Here is a 26849-nt window from a genome sequence, read left to right on the forward strand (position 1 = left end):
TGCTCCTCTGATGCTGCTTGGCCTGCTGTGTTCATCCAGCTCTACACCTTGTTATCTCAGATTCTCCAGCATCTGCAGTTCCTGCTATCTCTGAAACAATTAATACAAATGGCTGTTTTACCTTCTGGTGTCATCTGAAAATCATGGAACGGTCCACTATCCCCATGGTACAGTAACTCTCTCATAATAATGGCAAAACTATACACATCTCCTTTCTGTGTCCCATTCAGTGGGTATTCACTGAGTCGCAACAGTTCAGGAGCAGTCCAGTAGAGTTCTGCAAGAAGATAAATTTGATACTTGGGAAATAGTTAGCATATTCCTCAAGGCAAGCTTTTACTGAACCACTGCTTAACACTGATTGAATGTACCTTCACAGTTCACATCTTCTGTGGTGATTACTTTCCTTTTCGTTCCATATCGAAGCTCCCAGAGGCCAAATCCTGATATCTTCACTTGCATCCGACTGTCTACCAGACAGGTTTTAGGTTTTAAATTGCCATGAGACTTTAGTGGGCTATTATGTAAAAATACCATTCCCTATGTTAAAAGAAAATATTCTTAGCTCCATCTTTTCTGCTGCCTTTGCTTGGAGATATTTACTACAATAGATTCACTTAATTATGATCAGTAACACTGAACCTGAAAACATCTAAGGCAAAAACCAATGTTGTAGGTGTAATTAATAAAATACTGGTTCAAAATCTTAGAAGCTTACAGTGTAGAAGTGGGCTCTTGTGGCCCAGGTTAAAGTCCCGCCTGCTCCAGGGATGTGGCATAATATGTCTGAACAGGTTGATTAAAACTACCTATAGTACAGAGGTAGGCCATTGTGCCTGAGCTTGCCCTAGAACAAGCAAATACATTTAGACCTGTATTCCTACTTTTTATTTTCAACCCTTTTTAGGTTTCTCTTCATCAAGTACATGTCCAAATCCCTCCTAAGAATCTTTATGGATTCCGCTTCTGCCCTCTTAGAGTAGTTTCAGATCTTGAGTGAAAACTATATTCTCCGCATTTCTATGCTTGATCTTTGGCCAATGATTTTGAATCTTTGACCTCTGGTTATTGATCTATTCATCAAAGTGATCAGTTTTACTCTTTATCAAAACCTCTTGTCAACTTGAAAACCTCTACTGGATCATCTTTTAACAATCAGTGTTACAGACAGAAATGTCCTAAATTTTCTAAGTTCTTATCATACTTGAATTCCCTCATCCCTGGTGACACCCTGATAAACCTACTTAGTACGCTTTATGAGACTATAAGAAATAGGTGGCGGAAAAGGTCATTTGTCCCATCGAGCTTTCTCCACCACTCATAAGATCATGACTGATTCGGCTGTGCCCTTAACTCTATTTTCCAACCTATCTATAACAACCCTTGACTCCCTTGTCAATAAAAAAAACTCATCTAACTTGGATTTGATTATATTCAATGACCAGCCTCCGATGCTCTCTGTGAAATAGAAAACAAAAATCTAATGATCTTCAGAGAGAGGAAATCCCTCCTCAGCCCCACCTTCTTTGGGAAACCCCTTATCTTTAAACTGTCCTCCTAGATACCTTCACAAGAGGAAATATCCTCATAGAATCTATCCCCCTCAGAATCTTATATGATTCAATAAGATTACCTCTCATTGTTCTAAACTCCAGTGAATATAAAGTGTTTACTTCCTCCCATACGCTGGGAACTGTTCATGGTACACCATCTGAGTGGCCTAATCAGTGATTTTCTTTTAGTCTTCCTTGGGATGTGGGTGTCTCTGGCGAAACCAGTATTTGTTGCTTATTGTAGGATCATAAGCAGCCATGTACGCCACCACCAGACATATATTCCTCTCCAGTCTCTTGTTGGCATTCCACAAGGACCATTCCCTCTGGGACATCCTGGTCCACTCCTCCTCCACTCTCAATGCCCCGTGGCACCTTCCCCATGCAATCGCAGAAGGTGCAACAGTTGCCTGTTTATCTCCTCTGTCCTCACTATCCAAGGTCCAGACACAGCTTTGGGGTGATGCAGGTCACATATGGACACCTTCACACTGGGGGAGATGAAACAGACTGGGAGATCACTTTGCAGAACACCTACAGCCTGTCTGTAAAAATGATCCCAAGGTTCTAGTTACCTGCCACTTCAACACACCCACATGTTCCTAGCTAACATTTCTGTCTCAGGCTACTGCAGTGTTCCAAAAAGGCCCAGTGTAAGCTGGAAGAACAGTACCTCACTTTTTGCCTGGGAACTCTGCAGCCTTCAGGACTCAAAGCTCGATGGGACAAATGACCTTTTCAGCCACATATTTCTTACAGTCTCAAAAAGCATACAGAGTAAGTTTATCAGGGTATCACCAGGGATGTGGGAATTCAAGTATGATAAGAAGTTAGAAAAGTTGGGACATTTCTGTCTGTAACACTGATTGTTTATCATTTATTAGAATGGATAGAGGAGAACCAGTAGATGTGTTGTATTTGGACTAGGAGAAGGCATTCGTCACGGTACCTCACAAAAGCTTCAGCTATAAGATGAGCCCACAGTGTTGAAGGATAGAAAATTGGCTAATGGGCAGGAATCAATGAATGGCAATAAGGGATTATATTTCAGGTTGGTGACACATGACCAGTGGGGTACCACAGGGATCAGTGCTGGGACCGCCACTGTTTACAACAAATGTTAATGACTTGGAGGACGGAAATGAATGTATTATAGCCAAATTGGGAAACAACATAAAAATAGGTGGAAAGGCAGATTGTGAGACGGATACAAACTGTTTATGGAGAGATATTGATAGGTTAAATAAATGGGCAATAAGTTGATAAATGGAGTGCAATGCAGAAAAATGTGAAGTTGTTCTTTTGGAAGGGAAAACAAAAGAACAGAATATCATTTAAATGGAGAAAATCTGCAGAAAGCTGTAACACAAGGGACTTGGGGTTGTTTGTACCCAAAGCACTGAAGGCTAGCACACAGGGACAGCAGGTAATCAGGAAGGCGAAAGGAATATTGGCCCTTATTTCAAGCAGGTTGGAGTATAAGAGTGGGGAAATCTAATTGCAACTGTACAAGGTGCTGGTGAGATCACATTAGGTGTACTCAGACAAGTTTTGATCCCCTTAAGGAAAAATATTATTTCATTGGAATCAGTTTAGAGGTTCATTAGGATGATAACCGATATGGAGGGATTGTCTTATGGCTAAACAGGTTGGCACACTACTTGCTGAGTTTAGAAAAATCAGAGGTGACCTCATTGAAACATACTGGATTCTTAGGGGCTGAAGGAATGTTTCCCTCAGGGGAGAGTCTAGGAGCAGATGGCACAGCCTCAGAATAAAGGGTGCCAATTGAAGACTAAGATGGGGAAGAATTTCTTCTTTCAGAGGGTTGTGAGTCTTCGGGGCTCCTTGCCACAGAGAGCTGTGGGGACACGGTTCTTGTGCATATTTAAGGATGAGATAGATTCTTGATCAATAAGGGAATTGAAGGTTATGTGGAAAGGGCAGGAACGTAAATGTGAGGGGTATCAGATCAGCCATGATCCTATTAAATGATACAGCAGGTTTGAAGTGCCGAATAGACTACTCCTGTTCTCATTTCTAATGGACTTATGGTCTTATTAATATCAAGCTCAACAATTTTAAAGTCTGAATAGCTTCCATGATTTTTACCCACCCCCACAGCCCAGTCCTGTCACGACATGGATTGCTTTCAGCACAGCCAGCCCATTTTCAGCCCTCATAGTCCCCATTATCACCTCTCTAGCTTTTTCTCTTCCCGGGTTTATATCAACAACCCCTTTGGCCGCTTCCTTTTCTCTCTCTTTCTGTCTCTGTCTCTGTCTCTCTCTCTCTCTGGGCTCAATCTCCATCTATCTGCTCATTCCTTCCCTCCCTATCCTGCACCTCCATTCCCTGTGATCAACATAATTACCACCTTTTCCTAGATGCTATCAGTTCTAAAGAAAGGCCACTGAACTTGAAACCTTAACTCTCTTTTTCTCTCCACAGATGCTACCAGATCTGCTAAATTTCTCCAGCAATTTCAGTTTTTGTTGCTCTTCCCTAATTGCCCTTGAGAGTTTGGTGACTTTTTTGTAAAGTTCCAGGATGATCTCTTTGCTTTCATATTTTATCTATACTCTATTAATGTAAATAATTCAGTAATTATGCAGAGATTGAATTAATACAGTGGTGGAGCATCAACTTCTTTAAAACTTCAGCAATCTCCATAAAGTACCAGGAAACTACATTAGAATTTATTCAGTTTTGCATGGGTTTGGTACCAGAATTTGTACACATTTGCTTCTAGCTATGAGTAATTTTTTTTCTCAGTATGATTTCAATTACACTTTGATAGTTGACTCTTGAGCAGCAGTGATCTCTGGAGCATTAAATGTGAAGCATCATATTACAAGAGTCAGATAAATTGCAGAAGATGGGCTTTGAGTAAGGCTACATTTTGATTAATGGACTATTTTTGTGGAAAGAAAGTAAAACTGCTGAATGCTGGAAATCAGAAATAAAAATGTGAAAATCTGAAGAAAAGAGACCAGTCAGCATCAGAAACAGAAAGACTCTATTTTTAAGAGACTCTATCCAATCTGATGGAGGAGATAATTCTTCCACTTAATATTGTAGGAAAAAATTACAAGCATGAACAACATTGGGGAGGCTCATGATCATGAATTCTGCCATAACTTTGATGGATGCATGTTGCTGAGCCTCCTGAATATTTTAAATGGGTGGGGTTTGTTCACAGTATCTCCCATCCCTTGTCCTAGAGCTAACTCCACCCTGATGTAGCCTATGCTACTAACTAGCTGCTGAATTTGCGAGAGCTCTTCCCTTGGATGAACTGCTGAGCAGGCTGAAAAGCCTCATTTACCTTTAACATCGCTGTTGGTACTATTTGTGGTCTTCTCTCCTCCTAGCTAATGCACACATTGGCTAGTTAAGTCATAGTTAGAGGTTTTGAAATCAGAGTTACCTTCTCTTAGGAACACTGCCAACAAAGGCTAATGAGTCTTACCAGTCCAGAACTGTCTGGTTTAGTGGGGCCAAAACATCTTCCCTCTCACTTCTGCCCTCAGTTCTAACCAGGGACTGACATGTGAAGCTAGGCTGTAGGAGTTTTATCAGGGCAGGCCCTTTGAGACACTGACCATGTGGAACTTTTTACAGGTGAGGAGCATTTCGACACTTCACCATCATGGTTCCTTGGGTCAGTTAGAACTTGACATTTCAAATGGCTTCAGTTGCTTACTCACTCTGGATCTGCAAAGCCATGGCCAGCTGTGATTTTAACTCACCCCTTGTTCACTTATCCATGTCAGACCCTAATGAAGACCAGACGGTAATTTTAACTCAGTCTTGAGCAGGGAGGTTGCCAACCTGGGAAAGCAAAGAATCCTGGGAAAGATAGTGTATCAACCCTAGATAATGTTTCTACATGAGGGAGAGTTTTACCATCTCCTCTTGAAATTTAATGGCATTGGCATCACCAGATCCACCACTGTCAATATTCCGAGTGCAGCAATTGATGAGATGCATATCTGGGAGAACCCCATAAATTCAGTGGCTATGTGACCAAGTCAGAAACTTGGTGTTCTGTGACAAGTGACTCTCCAATTGATTCCTCAAAACATATCTCCAAGGTAGGATTAGTTGGGTGTGTGATTTAATACTCTCCACCTCTTCAGTGAGTGCAATTCCAGCATTGCTCTAGAAACTTCACACCACCCAGGACAAAGGAGCCCTCTTGATTGGCACCCCATCCACCACTTTAAGCATGGACAGTCTGCACTAGCATGGCTGCAATGTTAGCCTTCTGCAAGGTGCTATACAAATCAGCAAGGTTGCTTGGTCAGCACCTTCTAAACATTTATTACCTACTACTAGAAAGAGCAACAGGCAACTGAGAATATGATCTCCCCATCACATTACAGGATAATCTGACTTGAAATCAAATCATTATTCCTTTATTGCCGTTGATCGAGTCGAAATCCTCGGATTCCCTAAGGTGAGTGCATTTTTAATTTGTGGACTTCAACAATTCAGAAGGTGGTTCAATTCCATCTCCTTAAAGGCAATTAATGATGGGTAATGTATGTTGGCCATGCAAATACCATCATCATATGAGTTAATCAAAAGAAACACATTACACGCATCAATTCAGACTGACTGACCCACCATTAAGAGATGACCAACTTTATAACAGATACTTCAGACCTGAATGACTTTTCATTAAAACATCAAACCAGAAAGTTGCATTTCAAAGTTACATGGATTTTCAAGAGAATATCAGATTGTTTTAAAATTCCATTCCTTTCACAATTGAATATATTGAATATCACAATGAATCTGTACTTTATTACCTGGAAAATGTAAACTATGGCTTCCGAGTACTCACATTTACTATATCATAAGCAAGTGACAGCTTGAAAACCCAGTCAAGTTCAACATCTGTGTTTTTCAGGATATCCTAATGAAAGAATATTGAATATATTCATTTACAGTTTTTCTCCTGGTATAAACATGAGCTGATGTTTTCATTCACCTTCTTGAGTGGAGGGAAATAATCACAAATGTTCAAAGTTGCAATGCCCCTGAAATTACATTTCATAATTTTATATTTCATCATTGATAGCACTGAAATGAAAATCACTCGTTTTGCATCTCTAATGTGAAAGATATTTTTAATATTTTCACGTAGTTCAGTTTTGCATGTACATGTGAAAAGTGCCTTAAGATGTTCTTTTAGAGTTAAAGGTGATAATTAAGTGCAACTTGTGTCTGTTACAGATGATGACAATTTGGATCCCGTGTTACAATTTCCATCATTTGAAAGAAGACGCAATAAATGAAAAAACATTCTAATTGTCCTGTGATGGAAAGCTGAATTACCAAAAGCGTTGTACTATTTTCAATAAAAAAACTGTGCTTGAAAGAAAGGATACTACCAGACATAATGCAAAAGCAAGTCTTAATTCTCTTTGTCTGGTGATGGGGAGATGCTGAGTTTGGCAACTATATTGGCCAAGATACCAGTGATAACCATCCAGCTCTTTTGGAAATAATGCCAAGTGGTAGTTTTGAAAGACAGCACTTATTGCTTCCTCAGCACTGGACTGGAGTATGAACATTAATTTCTTATGCTCCAGGCCTGAAATGAGAACCCAGGATCTTGTGACTCAGTGTGATACCAATTGAGCCATAGCTGGCACACAAGGAAGAAAGGCAGGCATGCTCTTTTCATATAATAATAATTCTCAAGGTACTCAACAGAGGAGACAACAATGAAGATGGACAGCAGATCAAGAAAGAGACAATAGGAGTGACTAAAATAAGAAAGAGATGAGTTTTAATAATTGTTTTAAAGAATGAGAGAGAGCTGGAGAGGCAGAGGGGTTTAGAATGAGAATACCAGAACATAGGACCTAAATGGTTAAGGCAACAACTGCCCAAAGTGGGACAAAGGGTGAGACAGGGTGCACAAAAGGCCAGACTCAGAGCAGTGGAGAGTTCCTGAGGAAGTTAGAAAGGTCAGGAGTGGAGAGGCAAAAGGGTTTAAACACAGATGTGAGCATTATAAATTTGAGGCATTAGAATACTGAGATATGATGTATATCAGCAAGGAAGGAGTATTGTTTGAGCAGGAATTGTTTGAGAATAGTATACAGTTGTACAGTATTAGATGAATTGTAGCACATGGAGGGTGGAGAAGAAGCAATGGCTCAGTGGTATCATCACTAGACTATTAATCCAGTGACCCAAATAATGTTCAAGTGCTCTTGTAGTGTAGTGGTACTGTCCTTAACTCTGAGCCAGGAGGCAAGGGTTTAAGTCCTATTTGCTCCAGAGGCATATAGTAATATCTCAGAACAGGTTGATTAGAAATATCTGCATGGAGGGTGGAGAATGGGAGCTGATAGGAATAGCTATGGAATACACAGATCTGGAGGGGGAAGAAATGCCTGGATGAGGATCTTTCATAGAGACAGATTGCTGCAGCACCAGAGTCGAGTAACGTTATGGCAGTGGATGTATGATAAGGTAGAAGATCAAGATTGAAGCAAATGCTGAGGTTGTAATTTAGACTGAGATATGGGCAAGGCTTGGAAGAGAATCTGTTGTGGGAAATGATGTCAGAGGTTTCAGCGTCCACAATGCTTAACCAGAAGAAATACCATCACAGACATTACTTAATATCGGATAGGGCATCTGGAGAAGAAATGGAGGAATAAAGAAAAGTGGTGGGCCTTTCAGTATATAGAATGAGGCTGACCCTTTTGTTTCCACTGGAGTTTAGAAGAGTAAGGGGTCACTTGACTGTATGGTATAAGATCCTGAATGGTCTTGACACCAGGCGATGTGGGAAGGATGTTTCCTTTTGTGAGGCAGTCCACACTTGGGGACATTATTTTAGAATTAGGGATTGCCCTTAAAAGACAGAGATGTACAGGATTTTTTTCACTCAGAGGGTCTTGCAGCTTCGGAACATTCCAAAAGGCAATGGAGGTGGAGTCATTGAATATTTTTTAAGCTAGAGGTGGATAGATTCTTGTTAGGCAGGGGAATCAATGTTTATCAGGGTAGATGACAATGCGGAATTTGAAACACAACAAGATCAGTCCAGATTTTATTGAATGGCAGACCAGGCTCAAAGGCCAAAATTATATACTTCTGCTCCTATTTGTATGTTTGTATGTCCTATGTTCATTTATACTTTGGCTATGATCAGATAGACAAGAATGGAATCAAGCAAAAGAAAACCAAATGAGCTTGACAGGAAGAAATGCAAAGAAGAACAATGTCTATGGCCATTGCATCAATGACCACAGGTATTCTGTGGTCAATAAGGAGGCATAAATGATACATCAAAGTTACAGTCACTGTCTATGGCAACTGTCACTTTAGTTAGAACCATTTCAGTTCTGTAGTGTCGACAGCAAATGTGACCAGAGAGATAGAATGAGGGACTTATATGAATGAATGGAATGAAGTCATAATCCAACAATACAGACAAGCCTCTTTGAGAGGAATGGGAGATTGAAGATGGGGTAGTAATTTGCAAGGCAAAAGGGAATGGAGTGGGCTTTTTAAGATGGGGTTGATGATGGCAGTCATGAAAGTGGGAGGTCAGTTCATGTGAAAAGGGAACCACTGACATAGAGCCAAAATGGGAAGTTTGGTGGTCAGCAGTCCAATGGGAATAGGGTCAAGAGACCAAAGGGTCAATCTTACAGACAAGACTAGAGACAGCATGAGTCCAGAAAGTGGAGAGAGATATGGGCTCACAGGTAATTCATGGGGAAGCATTTAGAGGAGGTTTGCTCCGGTGGGCAAGAGAAAGGGGAGGAAGCAACTGAGGCAACTGAATGAATGATCTCAATCTCTGTGAGCAGGTATCTATTTGATAAAATACTTCACACATTTGAAAATAATCAATGATTTCATATTACTTATAACACTTACTTCAATCAACTTACCTTTAAACTTCCCCTTTTGCAGTACTGTGAAATGATATACCTGTGTGGTGCATTTATACATACACCAAAGAAACATACTAGATTTTCATGTCTTAGTTCTCGCATCTAGAATCAATATTAGTATTCAGTTAGACACATCTTGAAATTGAATATATATATTTAAACATATCTGAGTCACTAAACTTGGACCTGTGAAAATCTAACCTCCCAGCTCCTCAATCTGTAATATATAAAAATCTCAATCTTAAGGAAAGTAAAGCTTGGATATTATGGATCTCAAGTAATGTGGGGATAGGACAGAAAAGTTGGATTGACAAAGAAGATCAGTCACAATCTTATTGAGTGGTCAAGCAGTTTCAGGGAGCCATTTGACTTAATTCACATCGCTATTTCTTAGATTCTTAAACTGTCCTTTGCAAAAACAGTATCAACGTATACGTCCTGCGGAAATATTTAATTGATGACATTACTAAAGGGCTTGTGTAACAGGTTCTAGTCACTGATTGTAGTGAGCCCTATTACTTGCTGAATTAAACAAGAGGGAATTGAAAAAGAGTCACATTTAACAGCCGTAGTGCTCTTAAACTGTGAATGAGTAAAGAAGCCAGGGTTACTGCTCCCAAGAATTACCAAGCAATCACCATAGGGTGGTCCATGTCTTTGGTTGCCAGTGAGGGACAGGACCAGGCTTGAAAGAATAGGTTGGCAGCACTCATTGCTTAGACATGTACATGCCGAGCAAGCTTGGGCATAGGGCTGCAGTGACCCGAGGAACTGGAACCTAGTAAGAGTCGTATCTTGTAAAAGGAGCAGAGAGAAGGTGGAAAAAGAATCAACAAGAAAACAATTTCTAAGTCATATATAACTTATAGTTTTTAAGTATAATCTGACAGGTATTCAGTTGTACACTGACTGTAACCATATTTGTCATACCAGCTGCAGTTCTTGTTGTATTGATTGCTTGCTCATATCTGGAGATATTGATCCATCAAGGTACATAACTGCTACATAATTTCCCTGTCAGGCAGAAACAATAAGTACCACAGCAGTCATCAAATCTCATTTATTTTCAACAAGTTTTCTTTCAATGGATTTGTGATTTGACTAGGTGGTTGCCTGATGAAATTTTCCTTCAATGATGAATCAGTTTTTATTATGCAAAACTGGGGATGAGTTAATACAGGACTGTGTACTAGGCACTAAACTGGTGCATGTCATGGATGCTGGCACCCTCTTAATTAAATTGTCTTTTCAGGAAAATGGATACGTCAGTTAGCTTGTGCATTTAAGCTTTTAGAACCCACTCTACATCTTGACAGATCTACCTTTGGGATGCTCCCAGATTACAGGAGGTCTGGGCAGGATATATAAAAATCACACAATACTTCAACCAAAGACTAGTTCTCCCACCTGCCCCTCTTTTTTAAATGTGTGATGTGGCTGGGCCAACATTTATTACCCAGAGAGCAGTTAAGAGTCAACCACATTGCTGTGGGTCTGGAGTCACATGTAGGCCAGGGCAGGTAAGGATGGCAGTTTCCTTCCCTGAAGGACATTAGTGAACCAATTAACAATGGCTTCATGACCATCATTAGACTCTTTATTGACTTCAAACACCATCATCTGCCACAGCAGGATTTGAACCTAGGTCCCCAGAACATTACCTGGTTTTCTGGACTATTGGTGTAGCAGTAATACCACTAGGCCATCACCTCCCTTAGCCCACAGGCTAGTGCATTTGCTCATGGGGAAGTCCATGGCATCCCACTCTGCCCTAAAGATTACTTTGGATTTCTGTGCATGGTGATATGTTTTTGAGCATTTTTCACAGATTGAGTAGTTTTGATATGGGTTCAGTCACTACACTGCCTATATTCAGACACTTCCAGAAACAAGGACAATGTGTACACTGTAGCAGAATCAGAACACAGTAGAGGTATAATCATGACTTAGCTGATATCAAAGATTCTTATTTGTTTGGAAGTTTGCTTGAACAGTAAATCCGTACAACAGTATTTCATACTAGTATCTAATTTTATGAGGACAACATGTTTACCAATTTATTGTTAACAACTTTTGATTGCCATAAAATTCAATTGGGATTGCACCTGTAGGTGATGCTGTGCCATCATGTTATCTCCAGTCCAGCTGAGATCATGGTATGGATTGTTACCTATCAGACCATGCAGGAGCTGACAGAACAAAAGATTGTGGGAATATCAGTAATCGGCAATTCCTCCACACCTAGGGGGGGCACTGGGGGTGGGTGTTGCTAATGCTGGGAGCCTAGCAGCAGGGTTTGTAGGTGGTGTGAAAGAGGTGTGGATTGGAGCCCAGAGATTGGGGCACAGACTGATGGCAGGAAAATTAGAGGTAGCTGCAAATGGTGGTGCAGATATCCCCCATCGCAGGGTTTCCTCACTCAAAGTGAACTTGGCAAGTGAACATGGAGAGGGCCTGTTAAAACCCATAAGATCATGAACTCTATGGTTAGGGAAGGAAATGTCCCGTCCTTACCTGGTTTTGGACAAAAAAATGACCCTAGCTCCAAAGATTGACTCTTAAATTCTGACTACATAATTAGGGTGGGCAATAAATATCAGCCTAGCCAGCGACACCCACATCCCATGAATAAAAAAAACTTGATAATCACAGTATATTTTCTTGATGCGATATAAGTCAGTGTATATGAAATATCACATTAACAAGGTATATTTGTACTGAGATGAATTGGCCTTTAATTCAAAGTGCTGTTACGAAAGCATTTTAAAAACAATTTCAACCAAATTGTGTTAACAATTTTCTTGCTGGCAATGACCTGATGTTACTCAATGCAGCAATATATTAATGAAACATTTAACAATGTAAGTATTCATGAAGTAAACTCACCTGGTAAAAACCGACTGTGGAATAAACTACTCTGTTTCCTAGTTCATCTCTGAAACCATAATTCTGATGGCTTGAGATGTTAGTACTTGATCCAAGGCTTCCAACTTCTTTGGTTGATGCGGTGGTACCAGGCTTCTGCACATTGATATAGAAACAAATACTGTATTTGTGCAAAATTGTGCTTCATTTCAGGTCTCTTTTAATGCTTAATAACAGCAAAAACATTACATGCTGCTAATCCTGTACCTTGTTATCTTTCAGGATAGTTATGTCTTCATAATTTATTTTCCACCACATATCCTGATCTTGATTTAATGATTTATGTTTCCGTACTGTTAGAAAGACAGTAACAGCAGCTACAACAAAAGCCACGACCACACTGACAACGACAGATATCACAATGATGTTATCTGAAAATACAAAGCAAATGAAGTGAGTACATAACCAAACCAATCTATATTGACAATATTCAGCAGGAATGTCTGTGGCCAGAACTTATCAGAATTGTAATACATAAGAGTCTGCCATAAAGAAATTTAACATCTATAGCAGGCAATATTACTATGAGAAGAATTCTAACTCCTAAATGCAGACATTTTAATGTTTGCTCATTGACAATCAGAGTTGCAACTTGTGGCTCTCTTGCTGTCACACAACAGAGCTCCATGATCTGGTAATTTCACAACTGGACAGCCAGTTATTGGCAGAGGAGACAGGAAGTTAGCAGTGACTATGTATAAGACCTAAGAGCATGAGTAACAAGATGGCTTAGAAGGAGAGAGGAAACATAGTTCAGTGGTCACAGCCAGCGTTAAGGGGACATCTCAGCATAGGAAGGAGATCTCTAAGTTCAGTGGGTGGATAGGTGCTTGAGAAAGGGGTAGGATGGTTGGTTTCCAAAGAGCAAACTTTCAAATAGGGCATTTTCAGTACCTGTTGCGTTCTGTGGAGATGTCGTAGTAGTGACAGTGACGTTCACTGCGGGAAAAAGAGCAAGATTACAGATCAGAGAAATAATCAACAGTCACTCCTCCTTGCAATACTACTTTACAAAATCAGCTTTTAAATTTAAATGACCACAAACAGAATCAGTTCCAAAATGAAATTATTAATTCTGGCTTGTTTGTCTAAGCCTCTTAAAATTGTACCCTTGCTAATTTTTAGAAGAGTGACTATACCCTGAGATTTTCCATACATCTACAAACTACCATGCTGTTTGCAAGCTGTTGACTTTAATTTTCATTATATTCAACAACATATTAGCACTTTTCTGAGTTTCCAGCACTACTGTGTTACAAGACAATTGGACTTGACCAGAACTCTCACTGTCCAGTCCTTCCCAAAATATAATTACACAACTTAAATGGGATGCTAATGACAAAAGAACAAAGGAGGAAGAATTTGTCTATGCATATGGACTGGTGAGAAGGAACATTTGTACAGTCACAAAAACCATGTGCCCATTAATGTCATTTTCAAAATATAAAATTTCAAACACCCATTTGCAGTTACCAGTTACAGACAAGGTAATAATTACAGAGGGATTTTCTGCAAACTGGTTACAAATGGTTAGGTTGGATGTTGTTGATTTCCATTTTCACCAGCTGTGGGGCTAATCTGGAAAAAAATGGGCTTTTTTTTAATAGAACAAATCCAAAGTCATTGGATATGAAAATCAGTGAAAAACAGGTTTGCTACTGCAAGCATGCTGCCTCTTCTGACTCTGCAAATGAACTCCACTTATACTGTGTGCAAACCCACAGTACATGATGTGAGCAAGATTTATAAATATAATGAGTAGGTAACACCAAGCTTGACTATAAGTGAATTTTATGGAAGATTATAGGCAAAGGCTGCAATGACAAGTCTACTTCTATAAGAGTCTTCCAAACTCCACAGTCACTGCACCATTGTTCCAGGATTTCACTCTCATTTTAAACAGCTAAGATACATCACCACATTCTCAGAAAACTCATTTCCAATACCTGTTGTGTTTGATGGAGAAAGCACTGTAGCATTGTAAGCAATGGTGCCTGTAAAAAATGCATAAGACATTAGATGTAGAGGGGAGACAAGGAGAAATTTCTCCATAAGGATCTGGAATGTCCTGCCAGAAACATTGGTTCAAACCAATTCCATTATCAATTTTAAAAAGGAGTTTATGTTTGAGGATGAGGATCTAAAAGTGGGGTTGTGGAACTAAGCACAACAGTTCTTTCGCAGGCTTGTGCCTTGGACTGAATAATGAGCTGTCCAGACAGAAAGGTCCTGCAGTCTGTCCCAGTGTTTGGTTTCTGAGGCAATACCAGTTGACTATATTACTCAATGGACTATGGAGAGGAAAAGCCAGGCCGAGTTTCTGCTTCTGAGTTGCTGTCTATCCATGTCTATGAGTTTTGTTTGTGTGTGCTGTGTGTATGTGAGAGAGAGAGAGTGCGTGTGTGAGTGTGTGTATGTGACAGAGACAGACAGTGTGTGTGTGTGTGTGTGTATGTGAGAGACTGAGAGAGTGGGTGTGTGAGAGAATGGGTGTGTGTGAGAAAGAGAATGTGTGTATAAGTCATATGCAAGTGTGAGTGTGTGTGTGAGAAACAGTGCATACGTGAGAGGGACTCTGTGTGTGTGGTGTGTGTGTGTGTATGTGTGTGTCTATGTGTGTGTGTACCTGCTCCCTTTCATGTCAGGAATTGTGTCTGTCCAGTTTCTCTCTGCTATGTGACAGGATAGCATACTACGTATAAATGAGGCAAGAAAGGTTAATCATGAGATGGTATTGCATGTAAATTGCCTCACATTGGGTGCAAAATCAGTCCTTTATTCCTCAAAGTCAAGAATATCATTTTTTTGATCTTGCCATCTTTTCCCAACTAACTTGCCATTGGCCACATCATTCAGGGGCTGAGAAAGTTTCAGTTTTTGTAAGAGGTTTTGACTTTTTCTAGACTGAATAAGCCCCTTGTGAGGTTTACAAACCACTGTCAATCTACATTAGGTGTCTGTTTTGTAAACAACAAGCAACTCATGATGTTTATCCCAAATTCTTTAATTTAAAACAAAGACCAAAGAACTGTGAATATTGGAAATATGAAACAAAAAAAAGAAATTGCTGTGAAACTCAGCAGGTCTGGCAGCATCTTGGAGAGAAAGCAGAGATAATATTTTGTGTCTGGTGACCCTTCTTCAGAATTAATTATAGCTAGAAAAAGGTTGGTATATACGCTAAAGATGGGCAGCGATAGGAGTAAATGTTAGGTGGAAATGGAGAGAGAACAACAATTGGACAGACAAAGGAATGCATAAAGGTCAGCCTGGGAGAAAGAAAAGCTGCTAATGAAGATCATTAGTGGCAGTCAATGGGATGGTTGTGGTAGCAGCCCATATGATGTCAAGGCGTGGTGTGTGGGGTTAGGGGAATGACATGAGAGAAAGTGCTCAGGTCCTAAAATTATTGAACTTGATATTGAGTCCTGAAGGCTGCAAGGTTCCCAGGCTGAAAATGAGACATTGTTCTTCCAGCTTGCGCTGAGCTTCGCTGGAGCACTGCAACAGGTCAGAGACAGAGATGTCAGCCAGAGTGTGTTGACGTGTTGACTAAATCACTACTACATTTCAGATTTAACTACCCTTTGTGTAAAGATATTTTTTCTGACATCTTCCCTGAATGACTTAGCTCTAATTTCAAATTCCTGCCCCTATTTTTCTGGATTCTTTAACCTGAGGAAACAGTGTGGGCATAGTCTTACCAGCCCCTGAACAATGTGGGGATTAATGACAAAGTCAGAAAAATTGTGTGAGATGGCCAGCGAGAAACTTTTGCCATTAAAAGCAATAAAGTCCAAATTTCCAAACAAATGTTGAACAGTGAGATAAGATTCTTGCTTATGAGCAGCACGATGTCTATTTGTATTCATCAGCATACATTAAAATCACATTATGATCTAATCTCACCTCATTAATAGCTCCCATTTACCTACTAGATGGTGACAACATGGAAGTCTGAGTGGATGCCGAGGGACTCCAGATCACCATTTGCTCCTCACCAGGCACCAACTTCTTTGGTCATGCTTGATGGGCAGTGACTGCACTCCCCATCCTCTTTCCATGAACATTGACATCCACACTTACCAACATCACTGCTCACCATATCCCATGTCTCACTGTATGGAGCAATGTGAATACTTAGTACTTACACTACTGAGGATCTGCTCTGTGTTTCTTATGTTCTCCCTACAGGGTCATTTCAAATGTAACAGATGAGTCCAGCCACAGTGGGGGCTACCATAGCTGTTGCTGTTGTGCTGCAAAAATGCAGAGGGATGGAGGAGGAACAGATTTGACAGCAAGCCCAGAACCAGCAGCAAATTCCTGTAGCCAAACAGCCTCCACATGGAGAGGTCACAGCTGAAGGACCCGCAGGATGTGCAGGAGGCCCAGAGTCTTTCATCTTGACACCATTTCCAGATAAGCGAGGTATAGTGTCACCACAGACTGAGGATGTCCCAGGACATTGTCACAAAGCTATGCCAACTGCTGGAGTAGAACCTGTGACCTGAAGAAGCAGGGTGCTATCCATGCCAGTGGTTGGTGACAACTGCTTTAAACTTTTAGGTGACTACATCCTGAGAATGCTCATGTTCCTGATTCATTTGAAGGGCTAGATACATTGCAATGGTGGTTACTAAGTGGCAGGGGCTATCCTCTGTAAGTTTGGCTGATGATTATGTTATATTACCCCCTGACTGAAGCTGAGTGTAGACACAATGTAGCCCATTCATCAACAAGTGCCATGGTGGAACAGACAGTAAGCCTCCTCTAGATGAGATTCCAATGCTTGGATTGAAATCTGGAGGGTGTCTTGCAGTACAGTCTGGACAGAATGAGCTGCATTACTCTGGAATGCTACACTCTACACAACTGGAGCAGACAAAAAGGGAATGTGACGAGGCTAGAGAGATGGGAAATTGGCAGCAGTCTTCTGAGGAGGAAAATGAGGACGTTGAGCAGGATGAACATCACTTTCACTCTGACAGAGCTCTGCAGCATGGGCACAATAAGCCAGAGACTTAATTAACACCTTATTCCAATAAATGAAAGCTGGGTGCATTGATCATTCATTGACTAAATTTGTTGGTGCTCGAAAGGAAGCAGTCTATTTTTGTTCCGAAAGACAATGCAGCTTCAGTACATTTATTGATCACTTCTGTTGTTGCCGAATAAAAGTGAATGTTTTGAAATGGGTCAAAGCTTCCCTGTATGAGATTGATCCCACATTAAACAATGATGAGAATTTGGCCTACATTGGGCATTGGGGTAAAAGTAGCATGATTTGGATAGTAATTGCTGGAAAAGCTCAGCAGGTTTGGCAGTATCTGTGGAGAGAAATCAGAGTTAATGGTCTGAACAGTTAATGTCCTGAAGAAGGGTCACCAAACTCGAAATGTTAACTCTGATTTTCTGCACAGACCTGCTGGGGTCTTCCAGCAATTTCTGTTTTAGTTTCTGATTTCCAGCATCTGCAGATCTTTCGCTTTTTCTGATTTAGAGAGGGTTGTAAAACAGGATGAGGTTAAGGATGGATAAGTTGTATGGCTTGGATCCTAAATTGTGATTGATGTGAGCCTGTGCACTTGTGTGTACAATGGAGTGTCAGTTGTGCCACCTATGTGCCCTAGAAGCATTAGTAGTTACTTTCCCATTAAGTGCATGATGAAAGGCAACTCTGGGCTGCCAGTGCTTGACTATGGTGCATAGATAGCACAAGAACACTTGCTAGGCCTGGTGGAGAGAAACCCTCCATGGAATCAAAAGTGACACTTCACCAATTTGTGATAAGTGTCAAGCCCTTATTTCCACCTCCACTTTCAAACCGTTAAGTTGTCTTCGGCACCTCAACTAAATCAATCCTTAATCTTCAATGCTCAATAGTTTACAAACCTAATCAATGGAAGTTGCCTTCACAATTTAATTCTTTAAGTCCTTGTATCATTCAGTGATGTTACGCAAAGCATTCTACATATACCATGAAACGAAGGAAGATGATGGACGGGAAGAGACCTACTGATGCATCCAGATTGTCCCGGACAAGAGAACGACTTGGTTAAACGTTTACTTCTGGAGTTTATTTCACAAAGTTCATTGTAAAATCCACAGTCAGGGTAGTCTTTAACTGGAGTTCCACTAGGCCATGAAATGTTAACAAATTCCCTCGTTGTGCTGTAAAAGTGGGAAAGAAGAAATATTCATTCTATGATTCATTCTGTACATTTACCAGAATTAAACATATTGTCTGTGCCAAGGAAAAGTCCTGTTTGGTGATATACATTCCACCTAACATGCTAGTTTTCAAGAGGAAAATTTCCTGTAAAATTCTGTGATCTTCATAAATGTATTCATGATTTTACTCGTAATTACTATCTGTCCAGCCCCATTTGATGACCTATTGTTACTTCTGAAATCTTGACATTGTTGTGTAATTGAACAGAAATTTATTTTGTAAAAATGTCACAAGGTATTAGACTCCGACTGAAAATAATTGAATTTTTAAGAAGTTTTTTTTCTGTGAGTATTTACCATATATTAACATTATGACTTGGAAACACATAATTGTATTTGAAAGGTGATGTGACCAGAATGATGCACAGTTCTTACCCCAAATATAAAGTAAATTTAGCAAATACTTTTTCATGACCCTTTAGAGGAAGGAGATTTTCATCATATCAAGACCTGCATGAAAATGAAATTATAAAGCACTGCAGTACTCAATGACCTAATAATAATCTGCACAACAGAACCTACCGTATTGATTTTCTGTAACTGTCGTAGTGAAGAACAGGAACAAACTTTGTGATGTTCTCATACCATTGCAGGTCATACACAGAATAATCCATATGTCGTTCTCCAGAACTATCAATATTCACTGGTCCAGTTATACCTATTAAGAACAAGAGTAGTGTTTCTGCTCAATTTCTATATGGCTTTGAGTAGTACAAGAGGGTGAAAGGATGTTTGCTCTTTTCATACAGGCTGCTTGTCCTCGACTTACAAAGAAATGTTACGGCCTCTAATACTTTTACAATATCCATAACAATATTATTACAATTAGAAGCAGAAAAACATTAATTTCTATGAATTTAATTTGATTTGGATGGTAGATTACTGGCACAAATGTTGTTCAATGACTATTTAGGATTAGGTAGAACTTTTCTGGAGAGACTAAGCTGATGTTGTCAGCCCTGATTTCCTTCTCCAAAACCTAGAGTTTCACAACTACTAAGCACTCCAGCTTTCATTTCCATTGAGTTCGGGCCTGTAAGATGCCTATCTATAAATGACCTTTTGCAGTTTATATACTCCCATTTGACTAGGTTTCTTTCACATGGCTATGTTGGGCTTACAGTTACTGCAACAGGGCAACTAACTGGTATCTTTGCAAATTTAGATTTTAGTTTAATTTCTGTGCCAAGTTGCTGAGAATCTGAGTTGATTCAGGGTAGGCAATCAATCAACTTGGAAGATTGAGAAAGACACAATGCAAGGACTAAGAAGAAGGTGTAAATTAAAATGGATGAATGCAATGTCGAGGGAGGTTTAAAGTGGAATCCACAGAGAGGGAAAGAACAATAACTTTAAGAAAGATAATAAACAGACTATTTGCAGGCTATATACTATAACAGACTATCATGTGAGCATTATCCTTTCTTGGCTAGCTGTTGGATAGAGGTCTGTTTCGAAATGAACTATATCATTAATGAGAAGCAAAGAAAGTTAACGTAAGTTTCTCTACTCCAATTGTGCTTCCTGCTGCTTGAGTACTGAAGAGTGGCAAATGTGATAGTGGGGAGAAAGATGATAGCTGAGACTGTCCTACACTTCCAGCTGGAGTAGGGATGTGGTCACAAATAGCTTTTAAGGCAGAAAAATGGCAGGAAACAGAGTATAAATAAACATATAAACTGCCATACATTATTCATTTTGTAAAAGGCAATACTGCAACACGATCACATAAGGGGATAGATTTGTGTGGAGATGGACCCCATTAATTATACAATTGTGCACTATTTTTATAATTTTTGCACATTAGTCAAAAATCCTACTTCTCTCAGGAAAATTTTATTCTTCTACATTTTGTGCATCAATATCTGACAAAATGCATCTTTTTGTTTTCAAATAAGAAGATACCTTCTGCATGGTTTCCACCAAAGCATTTTGGAAAATTGTTCTTTATGTCTTCAGGGGGTTAAAATATCAAACTAAAATGCCCACCGTCTGTCACCAACAGACAAAAGACATAGGCCATTCAGCCCAACAATTCTGCTCCACTGGTCAATGAGATCATGACTGATGTGATAATCCTCAATTCCACTTACCTGCCTTTTTCCCATAATCCTTGATAAAATTACTGATTGAAAATCTGTTTATCTTAGCTTTGAATATAACCAGCCTTGACAGCGTTTTGCAGTAAAGAATTCAATCGATTCACAACCCTCTGAGAGAAGAAATTACTCCTCATCTGTTTTAAATGTGTGACCCCTTATTCATTTTCCTCATTCAAATCATTAATATGTATTGTAAACAATTGAGGCCCCAATACTAATTCCTGTGGCACACTATTAGTTACAAATTCCCAGTCTGAAAATGCTTCCCTTATCCCAATTCTTTGTCTTCAATAGTTAGTCAATCCTCTATCCATGCTAACATACATCCTCCAACATCTTGGGGTCCTACCTTATTTAGTAGCCAAAGATGTGGCACCTTAGCAAACACCTTCTGAATGTTGAAATATATTACTTCCACTGCTTCCCCTTTATTTGTCCTGCTTATCACCTCCTCAAAGAACTCTAGTAAATTTGTCTGGCCTGATTTCCCTTTCATGAAGCCATGCTAATTCTGCTTGATCACATTATACACTGCTAAATGCTGTTCTATTACATCCTTTATAATAGATTCTATTGCATCCTTTATAATAGACTCTTACAGACATTAAGCAAATTGGTCTATAGTTATCTTTTTCGTCTCCTTCGTCTCTAAAATAAAGATGATACATTGGCAGTTTTCTATATATCTGGGAATTTTTCAGAAGTTAAGGATTTCTGGAAGATTTCTACCAGTGCATCCATTATTTTTGTAGCTACTTCTTTTAATATCCTATGATGCATTCCATCATGTCCAGGGAACTTGTCAGTCTTTAGCCCATAAATTTCCCTAGCACTTGTTCTTTTGTGATAGTTATTTTATTTATTTCCTGGACAGATTCCGTGGAATCTCAGCTAGGCTACGAATAAGATTGTTTGTTTGAAGGCAGAGTATCTACAATTGAAAGAAAAGCCTATTCTGTCCTCTGGCCCATAATTGAGTCCTACGCTAGATGCAGCATTTTAATCCATGATCATTCACTTTTTTTTCAGTGTGAGAAGGAGGAATGGCAATGAACTGCCAAGATGAGGAGAGAATAAAAAGGGTATAAAACGATTTGTTCTTTCAAACAGCTTCAAAGACAATGGTACAGAAAAATTACTAATTAGGAATTTTAGTAATTTTAGTAATTTATCCAGTTATCATAAAGAATTATTTATTGAATGCACACCAGTTCACTGGCATTCTAATGGTCTTTAAATAAAAAAACTTTACTGATTTTTTAAAAAAATTCAGTCAGAGATGAGAATATAATTGGCTGGATCAGTATTTATTACCCATCCCTAATTGTCCTGAAGGAGGTGGTGGTGAATTGTTGCTGTTCCTCAGGGTCTCAGTGCTGCATCAATAAAGTCATATAGTACATTTGTAAGGGAATAAAACATCACTTTCAGGGCCAACTTTAACTTGTTCCACCTGATGTCCCTGTGGTGTTAATAGTAGGAGATTAATTGAAGGCTAATAAATAAGAATTTAATAAATAATAAATAAGCTGATTAATTAGATTCTGTTTCAATTGCCCTGTTTTCAAACCACAGAGGAGAGTACTAATATTTATCGAAGAGCAAGTGACAACAAGAAAGCCTGAGGTACAATGTTTTATTACATACCATAAAATCGCCCTTTGCCGAAACCTTTCAAATTCTTAATAAGTGCTCTTCCATCAAATGGGTTCTTTCCTGCCTTTAACATTTCATGAACACCCATAGCATATAGTATTACTGCATCATGAAGATAAGCTGCATAGGAGCTCACCTGCATTATACCAGATGAAATTAGATTAAACTCAAAATTGTCTTAAAATTCAATTGTTAAACTAATATATCCTTTCTATTTCTTCACCTAAATCCATTGCATGATCTAATTAATTTGGTGTGTTTACCATTATCTCTTTAATAATATCACAGTATACATCTTAAAGCAAGATTTGTATGAAAGACATTGGAATGAATGAGATAGAATGAGGACATTTGCTCCATTGTGTCTGAGCCAACCCAAAATGAGCTATCCAGTCTAAGCCTACTTTCTATTTTTTAATTTTTAATTTTGTTTCATGTTTTCATATCCTTATTGTCCTATATGAAACATTAGCCTGTTTACCTCTTAATTCATTCAGCTTTTCTGGGGGCTTTTTTGCATTTTGCTTTGTTTTGAATTGAATAGTATTACCTCTCATTTGACCCAAAGTGGCACAAGTATGTTCTTCTGAGTTTAACCAGTTTTTGCTGTAGAAAAGTACTCCTGATTTTCCAATAAATCTTGAAAGCCATCAGTCAGCAGATAGGTGTCACTGTTGCAACACTGAGCATCATGATGAAGTCTTTAACATGCCTCCTGCTTTGTTCAATTCTAGCTAATAATAATGACTATTTGAATAACTTAATAAAAACAATTATTTTCTATGTAATTTCTCTTTGATGGGCAAACTTCAGGTCAAGGACTTGTCACTTGAAGGGCATGAACCATTCATTCAGATTTTCCTGCTTGAATTCCACAAACCTTCACCTTTATTTTCTGTTATCAAAACAGGAAAATTACCTCGATTTGAACATAAAATCCCAGGTAATACTTTGATATATTTGTCCTAACTTTTGAAAGGTCCATTTTATTTCTGAACTCTTTTTTATTTCATGGGCATCAAGTGGGCGTTGCTGGCATGGTTTGGCCAACACTCATTGTCATCTCTAATTGCCATTGAACTGAAAGGCTTGCTCAGCCATTTCAGTGGGCAGTCAAGAATCAACCAGCTTTGGACTCGTACCTTGGTCAAACCAAATAGGATGGCAGATTTCCTTCTCTGCAGGAAATAAGTGAACCAGATGGGTTTTTTATGGCAGTCAACAATAGCTTCATGGCTACCATTACTGAGACTAGCTTTATATTCCAGATTTATTAATTGAATTGTAAATCCATCCAGCTGCTATCATAAGATTTGACCCCAAGTCCCAAAAGCATTAGCTTAATCCTTCTGATTACTAGCCCAGCAACATCACCATTATGCCACCCTCTCCCTCCAACATATCACAGCTGGCTGCCATATAGTATATTCTTACTGACGATAAGGTGCACTATTAGTCCTATGCTCATCAAAATGCAAGTGTGGTGGTAGGTTTTCCCAGAGCACTTTCCTGATTGAATTTTCCATTCTTATGACTGAAGAGGGTATCACATAGAGGCTGTCCTGTGCTCACCTGACATTGACTCATGATCATTTTCCAATGTTTTCCATCATTACACCTGGTTGTGTTTTATCCATTAAACAAAATGACAGAATTATTACAGTGCAGGAGGAGGCCATTCTGTCCGTTGTGAACTCTCTGGCTCTCCAAATAATCATCACACCTAGTGCCATTTTTCTACCTTCCCCTGTAACCTTGCATATTGTTCCTTTCCAAAAAAGACATCTAGTTCCCTTCTGAATGCATACAATGCCATCTCAGGCAGTGTATTCCAGACCTTCAGCATTTTCCAAATGAAAATGCTTTTCATCATAAAAACTGCCTTTTCATAGCTTTCTGAAAAAAAATGATGTTGTGGAGCCAGCTTAATAACTTAAATTAGTGTATCAATATGAATATATAAATAAATTGCTTCATTTTAATTTTTATTTACTGTTATTGAAGAATGATAACATGCTTCTAGCAACATAAGCAAGTTCCCTTATAAACCTCTTTTTCTGAAGACAAATCGCTGTAAAAAGGGGCTCCTTTTAATCGTTGGTACACTTCTTGTAAAAACTTGAAGTAGCCATATTCAGAATATGACTTCAGTCCAATTAGGAATACCGATTTGTACAGGTTCAAGGCAATTGAATCTTTCCCATCCACTAAAGCAGATTTCCAAAAGTTATCCTGTGGAGAAGATGAAAAAAAAATGAAGCAATGTAAGCTGTTGCCATACTGTCTTACGGATCTTTTGTGGCAGATAGGAGTGGAATTCTGATATTCTGGATGAACCTCAATACTATTACTCTACTTTCATCTACACTGTAGCCTACTAAAACTGCTGGAATGAATAGCACCACAGCTGGGTGATATGTGGAACTGTATTTTGTTTTTGTTAATTTCTAAATGTATATCTTTCTTTTTATAAATCATGAGTGATGGATAGTCAGGGTAAGAAGTGAAAAAGACATATTTATTGTTGCAAAGCAAAACCCCTGAATTGCACATTGTAAATTCTTTTTTATTCTATCTTTACCTGTTGTTTTTCATTTCTTGCTTGCTTTAGGTGCATTGTTATTGTTGATATTGTTTGTATACCTCCAGCTATGAATGCAAGGGGCTCTGGATTGTGGCCTAAGATTGGAATGACATGCTGAAAGATGTGGAAAACACCCTACTTTTAATCTATATGTCTGAAAGGCAAACAGAAGCAAAAAGTATCACTTCTATTCCCTTCATCCCAGGTTTGTTGCCAACAGCAAAAAGCATTGGGACTTCCAGCACTCCTCTGCATTTGTTACGTGTTTTGCCATGAATAACTAGAGAGTTTTCTGGTTGTTGAAGTACAAAAATACTTGAACATATACCAGCCACCCTACCAGAAGTACAAACACAGCGTTCTCATCTGGATTTACCTTGTTAAAGTAACAAAATGTGTGAACATTTGTGAGAATGTGGGAACAAAATCAATTCCTAAAATAATACATCACAGGAGTGAGGAACTTTCAGACGAGGGGACTTGTTGCAGAATTGTGTAAACAGGAAATTGAATTAGATAAATAACTTAATTAAGGCAGTAAAGTATTAAAATTTATGAGCTAATATCACACAGAGTAATTTATGGGTAAGTATTTTTAAGCAATCAAAGATTGTTGCAATTCTTTAAGCCATGGAATACATTTCTTGATAGTACTGTTAGAAGGAAATCTCTAAGTAGGTGGTAGTGGATGGAAAATATTCAACACGGTGCTCAGTTATGAGTGGTGTACGACAAGGATCTGTTCTGGGTCCTCTTCTATTTGTGATTTTTGTAAATGATTTGGATGAAGGAGTGGAAGGGTGGATTAGTAAGTTTGCGGATGATACGAAGGCGGGTCAAGTTGTGGATAGTGCCGGGGGGCTGTTCGAGGTTACAAAGGGACATTGATAGGATGCAGAACTGGGCTGAGAAGTGGCAAATGGAGTTTAACCCTGAAAAGTGTGAGGTGATTCATTTTGGAAGGATAAATTTGAAAGCAGAATACAGGGTTAACGGAAAGATTCTTGGCAGTGTGGAGGAGCAGAGGGATCTTGGGGTTCATGTTCACAGTTTCCTGAAAGCTGCCACCCAGGTGCACAGAGTTGTTAAGAAGGTGTATGGTGTGTTAGCTTTCATTAATAGAGGGATTGAGCTCAATAGCCGTGAAGTTATGCTCCAGCTATACAAAAGCCTGGTTCGGCCACGTCTGGAGTATTGTGTCCAGTTCTGGTCGCCTCATTACAGGAAAGACGTGGAAGCATTGGAAAAGGTGCAGAGGAGATTTGCCAGGATGTTGCCTAGAATGGAGGGAAAGTCTTACGAGGAAAGGCTGAGAGAGCTAGGGCTTTTCTCTTTAGAATGACGAAGGATGAGAGGTGACTTGATAGAGGTGTACAAAATGATCAGAGGTATAGATAGAGTGGACAGCCAGAGACTTTTTCCTAGGGTGGAGGTAGCTATTACGAGGGGGCATAGTTTTAAAGTGAGTGGAGGTAGATATAGGGGAGACGTCAGAGGTAGGTTCTTTACACAGAGAGTGGTAGGGTCGTGGAATGCATTGCCGGAGTCGGCCTCATTCGGAGCATTTAAGCGGCTATTAGATAAGCATATGGATGATAGAATAAGGTAGGGGTGGAGATTAGATAGACTTTAGGTTTAGGGTAAAAGTTCAGCACAACATCGTGGGCCGAAGGGCCTGTACTGTGCTGTACAGTTCTATGTTCTATGTAGAATCGTTTTTCCTAGCCAGCAGCCACATTGCTGTCCGATCATGTTATGTCATATTTATGGAAAAAAGTTTGACATTGGATTATAATGTAAAATTGTTAATACTGTTTCAGCAGCCTGATAAACACCTCTCTCAATTTTAATTTCCAACATT

At 39.3% G+C, this 26849-nt stretch overlaps 1 protein-coding gene across 1 annotated transcript in view; it reads right to left on the reverse strand.

The window, feature by feature from the left end:
* Positions 1 to 26849, reverse strand: part of gucy2g (guanylate cyclase 2g) — a 59327-nt gene that overhangs the window by 25215 nt on the left and 7263 nt on the right. The window contains 11 exon segments of the mRNA XM_048609201.1: positions 122 to 277; positions 372 to 540; positions 6406 to 6477; positions 9485 to 9589; positions 10418 to 10501; positions 12374 to 12505; positions 12602 to 12783; positions 18483 to 18586; positions 19169 to 19304; positions 22396 to 22540; positions 24454 to 24636. Coding sequence (XP_048465158.1) covers positions 122 to 277; positions 372 to 540; positions 6406 to 6477; positions 9485 to 9589; positions 10418 to 10501; positions 12374 to 12505; positions 12602 to 12783; positions 18483 to 18586; positions 19169 to 19304; positions 22396 to 22540; positions 24454 to 24636 — 1468 coding nt within the window.

This window comes from Rhincodon typus, chromosome 20 (assembly GCF_021869965.1).
Source record: "Rhincodon typus isolate 14 chromosome 20, sRhiTyp1.1, whole genome shotgun sequence".
NCBI classification, from domain to species: domain Eukaryota; kingdom Metazoa; phylum Chordata; class Chondrichthyes; order Orectolobiformes; family Rhincodontidae; genus Rhincodon; species Rhincodon typus.